Source organism: Cryptomeria japonica, chromosome 1 (genome assembly GCF_030272615.1).
Source record: "Cryptomeria japonica chromosome 1, Sugi_1.0, whole genome shotgun sequence".
In the NCBI taxonomy this organism is placed as follows: domain Eukaryota; kingdom Viridiplantae; phylum Streptophyta; class Pinopsida; order Cupressales; family Cupressaceae; genus Cryptomeria; species Cryptomeria japonica.
Window position 1 is genome coordinate 567,721,554 of NC_081405.1, and position 8,453 is coordinate 567,730,006.

An 8,453-nucleotide genomic window follows, 5' to 3' on the forward strand; every position below is an offset into this window, starting at 1 on the left:
CAATAAAATGATAATCAATACATTATCAATAAGAAGGATTTTTTTTGTCATTGAAAGAATGCAAGAAAGATTACAATAAAATGATAGTCAATACACTGTCAAGTAGAGAGTAGCACTAGCATAACATCATATAATTGAGAAACTGTTGCCACCATAGAAAACAAGTATGACAACTCGACCAAAACCATGGAACTATCATATTAAGTCAATATAGCACAAGCATAACAACAAAAGACACTTACAACCATAGCAGAGATACTTAATACTTGCAGCCAACCTAGAAAATTTACAAACATTGTAAAAGATTAGTATGATGAATATCACACTTATGGTAGTCAGTGAATATCATTGAACAACAACAATGGAACAATTGCATTTCAAGAACAACCAATTGGAAAAAGAGTAGTTAGTTTTGCAGTAGCGGCCTTAGACCTTGAGAAAGACAAGTCTTCTTAATTTGAGCAGTAGATCCACTTGACATTTGGTTTGTTGAATTGAAGTCCATATTAGGTTCTTCCCCTAAATCACAAAAGGTTATCATATCCTGAATTTTAGCATTTGCCGAAGTTGTTTTGCGAATAAAGTATCATGTTGATGAAATTGAAGCAACTAAAACTTGAATATAATGTCAAAGTTAAACCTTAGCATTTCTCCTTCTTGATGAATATCATGGTTTGAAAATATAGCAAAACATCTACTTTTTCAAGTATTAATTAAAATAATATGTCTCATAAAATCAGCAACAATGTTTTTCTTAAGATTTAAACCCAAAAGAGCCTCTTTGAAGCATAGATCATGATTAAAAATGACATAAACATATCTAAGAATAATATTCCACTTTCTTTTTAATCCAAATACTTAAATTTGTTCATATTCAATACAAGTATATTAATGTAAGTACCCTTAAAATTAATTTATACTTACATTTATTTACTTAACTTGGGTATATTTATTAACATTTATTTACTTAAGTTAAGTATATTTATTAGTTATCTAAGGAACCGCATTGATTTTTTAACAATTATAACATAGTACCAAGTGGCTCCGATAACCCGCACTAAACTTGAGACGGTGTTTGCCTATTTTAGACGGTCTTATACAAGTTTCGATTTGATGTTTTAACTAATAAATACCTTGGGAGACTAAATCAATTTAACTATAGTTAATAGTACCGCACGAGTTAAAGTAATCCGAAAGAAAGTGTAACCATCACCGCCGATGAAAACGCCGGTTGCTTTCTCATTATGTTGCGTGAAAGCCGACCGGCAGAATCCCGGAATACTCGTTTACAACCGGACAATCGAGTCATCCTCAACAAAATAAGTCGTGCTTTCGTTAATTTATACGTAATTATGTCAGATTAACTTTAGTTGGTGGTTTTGATGATTCCCAAAATTTCCTCCGTTTTTAATTAATAAAAAAACATTTTGAAACGATAAATATTAACCGGCCACGTTTTATTTAAACCGTCCAAAATAAAATATTAAAAACTTCCAATGAAAAAATCTCTAGTTACGATAAGAACTCTAGGACATGCTGGTCGCTGGGAAATGAACACGTGTAATCACCGATGAACGGGGTGAAAACGGAAATAAAGCCGAATACACTGATTTTAGTTGGCATTATTAAAAAAATCAACGGTGTATTGAGTGCTTCTTGAAGGAGGCCGTGACGAGGTACTAACTGACCGTTAAGAAACCTACAGTCAACTGCCACGTGGAAAACTACTTTAGTTATTGTAGGTGCACAAGCCCACGGACTATAAGTGATTCCTCAACGACAACCTTAGTGCCAATTTAAATTCGACACCTGTCCTGAAAAAGTTTGTGAAATGACCGGGCAATGGCCCACAGCTGGTCATTTACTGTTCTATCGGTATCTGCGTCTAACAGACCGACCGAAGTTCCAACTTCCGTTTGAGATACACATTGTATATATACATCACATATCTTGTTCTATTTCCATCGTATCCTTATCCGTCGTAAGTTGTAAATATCTGCCTTCTGCAAATTTTATTTTTCTGTAATATCGATCATGGCTGGCCTGCTGAGTAAACGCAGTCGAGAGGATGAGCCTTTGCAGGGTTCTTCTCCTAAGCGTTTTCACGCAGAGCAGCAAATCTTGTATTTGCTGGAAGAGGATGAAAGCTTTGAAGGAGAGTGCGTTGAGAGTGAGGAGGTCGTTGATGGAGTCAGGGGAACGGTGGAGGAAGAAATAGAGGAGGTTGTAAATGGAAGGAGAAATTCTGAGGAAGAAATTGATGAGGTTGTTAATGGAGTTATGAGAAGTCTCGAGGAAGAAATTGGCTTGACATGTTCTTCGTCTTTTTTTGAGGGTTCCGGTGGCTCCTCTGGTCTCAGCACTGATAATTTAATGGCACCTGATATGAATAATTGCTGCGGGATTGATGTAGGATATCTTTTGGGAGCTTCTGATGATGAGCTTGGCCTACCTCCCAGTCCTCTTTTAAATTCAGACGAACAGCCCGGTTCTCCTTCTTTAAATGAAAGCTGTGCTTCTTGTCTGGATTTCCCCCAAAATGCAGAGCTGAAGAGCTTTCTTGGCAACTGGCAGTTCGAGGATGATTTTGTGGACTACACGCAACTTTCTGAAGATGCCGAAGCTACCGCCTGGGATATCTTTAGCCCAGGGGCGTTCATTGATGGCGATTATTCTGTGGCATGTAGACTGGAATCTGCCGGTGGCATTTATTGATTTCAAAGAAGTCTGAAACTTAAATGTGCAGTGTATTTTGGAATATCTTTAGAAAAATTTATAGAATGTACAAATTGATCTTTCTTCTTATTATTTATGTCATCTCAATGGTTTGAATCCTTCGCCTTCCATAACCTCTGCTTTAAAAAAATCTATGCTTCAAACTTTAAGCGCTGCAAAGCGTTGATTTAACTTTGTTTGAAGTATAAGGACGAGGTTTCATTTTTGGTTATTTTTCGGATTTTAAAAGTTGAGGTTAACATACTGATGGAAACTTACAGTTCACTGGAGTCATTTACAGTATGTGTGAGGATTTTTTAAATTTTATATTAAATAAATTAAAAATCAGAATATATAAATGAAATAAATGTCTTGTCAGATGCTGTTCTGCTGGCTGCATAATTTTGCGTGCCTTCTCAGTTTTCTGTACATCATAACAATTATTATTGTCTCCCCCATCAAACCAAAACTTAATTTATTGTCGAATGAACTGATACGATCGATTTTTTTTTTTTTGGGTTACTGTCCCAACAGAGTACATGTTCTTTTACTTGGCTCATCCTTAGACGCCACATTCAATGAGAATCACCGGGCAACTTAAATCTGGTTATTCAAACTGTAACCAGCCTTTCTTTTATCTGCCGTTGAACAACAGAAACATAAATGACAGAGCGTTTAAAATACCAATGAGTCTAGGTAATATAAACTAGACACAGATTTCAACTTCTCAAAACAGAAACCTGAAAAAGGCTATAATAATTTTTAATTTAAAGAACAGGATGAATTTGACAAAAATGGATGCCTATTAAAATTTTTATGATTGGTACTGTTTTACTTTGAAAAAACTGGATTAATACCCAGCAAAATTCCATTATTGGTGCTGCATTGTTCCTGATTGGACAGGCTAAAAATAAATCAAAACATATATCGCCGGCACAATAATGGAGTTCTTCAAAGTAGTACAGTTCGTATTGTACAAGAATATCACCGAAGTTAAAGAGAATTTGATAAAGGAAGTTTGAGTTTCTTTATGCTCTGTCAACTGACAGTCTAAAATTTTATGTGCCTTTCAGCTCTTGGATAAAATAATAAAGTATTATCTGCTTTTGATTTGTTGGGTAAAATAATGAAGTTTTATCTGCTTTTCAATTCTGGACTAAATAATAGAAGTTTTTTCTGCCTTCCAATTTTTTTTAAAAAAGGGGTTAAATAGACTATGGAGAGAATCTAGTTGTCATTCAATGGTCATCTTCAATTTAGTCATATGTTTGGCTTCAAAGATGCAATGACTCACTTCATATATTTTGCTGTGTTAGATATTGTTTAGTTTATTGGTATGTGTTGTTTACTGATTGTGATGGTAATGCTTTCTTCCATTCTATTAGAGTTATTTTTTTTAACATTTTATTGTTCATTATCTTAAAAAATTCTGATGGATAATCAAAAGTATAGATACTTATGAAATACAATTATATATGTTCTATTTTTTATTTTGTAACACATTCATTACTTATACAATTTTAAATTCTTTTATAGTTCATATTGCCATGGTGCATGTATTAAGTGCTGTCCTACATAAAAAGGATGGATGACTTGACATAAACACTTTAGAATATATAAATTTAAATATTCTATTTGACCATAATAATAGTCTATCAAAATTAAATTATAAATTTCATTTGAAGAAGCATATAACAACCTTTTCAACCATATGCATTATCAAGTTAAGTTATAAACTTTATTTGAAGAAGTGTATAACAACCTTTTCCCCATATGCATTATCACATGGGGAAATTACAATGGTTAGTGTATCCTTGTGCAATGTTTAATATAGTGCACTATATTATTGATTGCATTCTTATTTCATATTCCCTTCATATAATACATACAAGCAAGTGTGGAGGTGTGCTTTATCAAAATAAGGTGAAGTTAAATGTGTTTAATCACGTGACTTAAATTTGAATACACTTGATTAAAACATGTAAGTTGCCTTACAGTTAGATGGGAGTTTTGAGTCCAGGCTTTTTTTAAGATTTGTATTTATACACTAGTGACAACAATAGTAGAATAATAAAAAATATTAAATGCAATGTGGAATTAAACAACATTCATAACATAAACCATAGTAAAAAAAACAATTTAAATAATCTCAAATGTTATCTACATATATTGTATCTATGACATAATATGATCTTACTACTATTCCTTTTATCTAATTTACTTATATTTTATCTTTCTTAATCTTCCTAATTTCTTATCACATCTATCTAGCATCTATCCTCCTATTCATGTTCTTTAAGATGTGTCCCTTACAATATTTATCTATTCTTACTAGGCCTAGTCAACCTTATACTCTTGCATCTTATTTGCAATCTTCTACTATATCTGTGCACCTATATTAGGCCCTCTTTCTTATGATCCACCAAAATTAATCTCATAAGTTAACCATCTAAATAGTAAAGCAAATAAAGGTTTTCCAACAAATGTATAAGTTAACAACATTTCAATGTCATGTGCATTGACATTCCAACATGTTTTTATACTTTATTAAGAATTGAATCCACAAAAAAACATTACTACAAATTTAATTGGGGATATTTATCTTGCATCATTATGAAAGTATTTTCTTCCTATACATTATAAAAATTGGTATTTATAAATGACATGCACAAAAATAAAATAATATTCTTCACGTTCATTATTGATAATTACAATAAAAATTTGTCATAATACATATATAAACATAATGTTCTCTAACATCAAGATTTAACTACGAAGCTTATAAGTCAACATTTCATAAGTAGAAAGTAGTTCATATGAATCGATATCTAATGAGAATGCATAATTCACTTGGCACTCATTACATATGGGTCACTCCTTAGACTCGTTACTTATTGATGCATGCTTCACCCTTATGAGCACCATAGTTATCATATTTATTTGTCACCCACCAAAGTCACCCCTCCATGTGGGAGATGTGGACGTAGCCAACTTACCAAAAGAGATTATAGCTCCCAATCACGTTACTCTCAGTTGTCTTCTAGATGAGCTAAGGATCAAAATGCCTACATACGGTCACAACCTTCTCATGTAGCATTGGCCTCTCCACATGGGTACTCTTCTCCTAGTTGGACAAATTTAGGTAAGTTTCCTCACTTAGATCAGGTAGTTCCTCATGTTTGTGATTAACAGTCCACAAAATAGTCACTTCTATTACCGCTCCTAGATCTTTTTGCTTTCTCTTGTCAAATACATATAATGTCTCTCCTTTAAACATTTGTTTCCCCCTTTCATTTAATTCACATACATGGGACAAGTAAAGCCACAATACTATCTTTTATCTCCCCATCCACTATTGTCAACTTCAACTTATGCTTGAAATATGCCAATATCATAGCCCCAAAATGAAAGTGGTCATTATTTACAAGACCTTCCTCTTTATAATAGCCTTCAATAATCTCAAATTTTTGTCCCCCTCATAATTAAACATCATTTTCAACCTATTGCTTGCAACTAGACCTTGACATAATGGCTCACCTTCCACCATCAAAATAAGATAGCCAACATAGAGCCATAAAAGGAGACCAACACATTTTGTCCCAATCAACTTAAATACAACCACCTACACATACCAAAGAAAATCAATAAACTACACCAAATCATCACATGAAACCTCAATATGAGTTATAAGACACCTCACGATGACTTCTTTTTTTCCCTCATATGCATACTTAGTCCAAATCAATAAATAAGGCCAGGTCCTCCCAATTGAATGTATTTTCCTACTCTCAATTGTAGATCATTCTATTTGAAACACCCTTTGATTGATGTGTTGTCAACAATTATATTTTAAAATCTATATTAACATGACACTTAGACATGATGAAATTTTGACTTCCAAACTAAATAAAATAATTTAAAATTGTACTTTCATTTGTCAATTTAATTAAAACCTTTATTAACCGCATTTAGAACTATTTAAAAATCCCCTAATATTTCTACATCTCTATAACCGACTCTATAAATAACTTTGAAACTAGCTAATAATTTTTTTTTACTTTATAAAATTATTAAAGTTTAAATCTAAAAGTTTTACAACCTCCTAACTTAAAATCAACTTTATCGCTTTTCAAGACGTATTTGCTCCTACCATAAATTACTTTTTAGATGCCCCATTCTAAATTTTAATTTTACCTCTCCTCTAGACACTTACCACCCTAACTCTTCACTTCATCTTTGTGTAATCTCCCTTGAATTGATAAAAGATTGACTATTCACCATATGTAGGAATCTAACCCACATTTGTATATCATATAACATTTCTATTAGTAAAAATAATTATTTTCCTCATACTATGGAGATCAATTTCATAAGTTTTTCAAGTCAATAAACATTATCATGGAAGTTTAACCTATCAAAAGATTATGAACTATAATTGAAATTAAAAAACACTTAAGACAAGCATCGAATCTTATCTCTAAATTCAATCCATACAATTAAGTAAATTTGACTTTTAAACAAGAAGTAGTTTTAGCATATGTATGTTTTTAAAGTTATTTTCGTGATCATCTTTCTTTCTTTTATTTTTCAATAACCAATAGTCTATAAGGAAGCATTGAATCTCATCTCTTAATGCAATCCATACAATTATTAAATTTTACTTTAAAAAAAAAAAAGAGATTTTAGCATGTGTATGTTTTTTAAAGTTATTTTCATAATTGGTTTTCTTTCCTTTATTTTTCAATAAACACTAGTCTATAAAGAAGATTAACAAGTATCAAATCTCATTTCTAAATGCAACCATGAAATTAAGTATATTTGACTTTTAAAAAAGCCGACATTTTAACATGTGCATTTAAAAAAAATCTATTTTCATAATCATCTTTCTTTATTTTATTTTTCAATATTCAATTAAGTGTAAGAAAATTTTATTTTAAAAATATCAAAATTGTCTCCATTATTTTATCTTACATTTTAGGAAAAGTCTATTTCTTGATACACATTTGTTCTATTTGTGTTGAATTTATGGGAGTGGGTATTCTAATAATTTTACGAATTCTCTTAGGAATCTTTTAATGGAAAATATCTTTGACACTTATGGTCTGTTTGGTAGTATTAATAGATTACTTAGTATGATTTGTGTGTTCTATGTGAGATTATATCTAAAGTTCCATATCTTGCAAGACAAGATCTAGTAAATTAAATGACTTAATCAATTTTTGAAAGGTTTACTATTCTTTCGCTTGATACTTTACTCTATTGTTTTTTATTAAAAAACAACCAAAACTAGGGGGCTGACCCAGAGTACATAGCAAGCCTCAAAGAAAGCATTAACAACACAAATACAACAGCCAAACGACAGAGCATCAACCAATCCCTATCTTAACTATCAAAAACATAATCCACCTACTACTATAGAAGATCACAAGATTGATGGCAATCTTGTCCATATAACGACTGAAAAAGTAGATATCCATAAAGAAACTAACATTAAACCAACTAACCCTAGTAGTAAGCATATTGTTCATACGATAGTATCTGAAAAAAAATAAAAAGAGTCTTGACAAGCCACACAGGGCTGTTGATGAAATTAAACATAACCAGGATCCAACAGATCCAACACTGAAACCTTAAACAAAAATGAAAAAAAATACCCATTTTTCATTTTTTCCAGTCACCATGTGTTGGGAAAGCAGCAGACCGGTCCAAACATTTGCAAGGAGCTCAAACAGATCCTT

At 31.8% G+C, this 8,453-nt stretch overlaps 1 protein-coding gene across 1 annotated transcript; it reads left to right on the forward strand.

The window, feature by feature from the left end:
- Nucleotides 1-1,947: 1,947 nt before the first annotated feature.
- Nucleotides 1,948-2,805, forward strand: LOC131039780 (uncharacterized). Its single transcript, XM_057972615.2, has one exon. It carries the CDS (start codon nucleotides 2,035-2,037, stop codon nucleotides 2,713-2,715), a length of 681 nt encoding a protein of 226 aa, XP_057828598.2. The 5' UTR covers nucleotides 1,948-2,034; the 3' UTR covers nucleotides 2,716-2,805.
- Nucleotides 2,806-8,453: the final 5,648 nt, after the last annotated feature.

Excerpts from the sequence above, each read along its gene's own strand:
- LOC131039780 (XM_057972615.2), top strand. The coding sequence starts at position 2,035 with ATGGCTGGCCTGCTGAGTAAACGCAGTCGAGAGGATGAGCCTTTGCAG.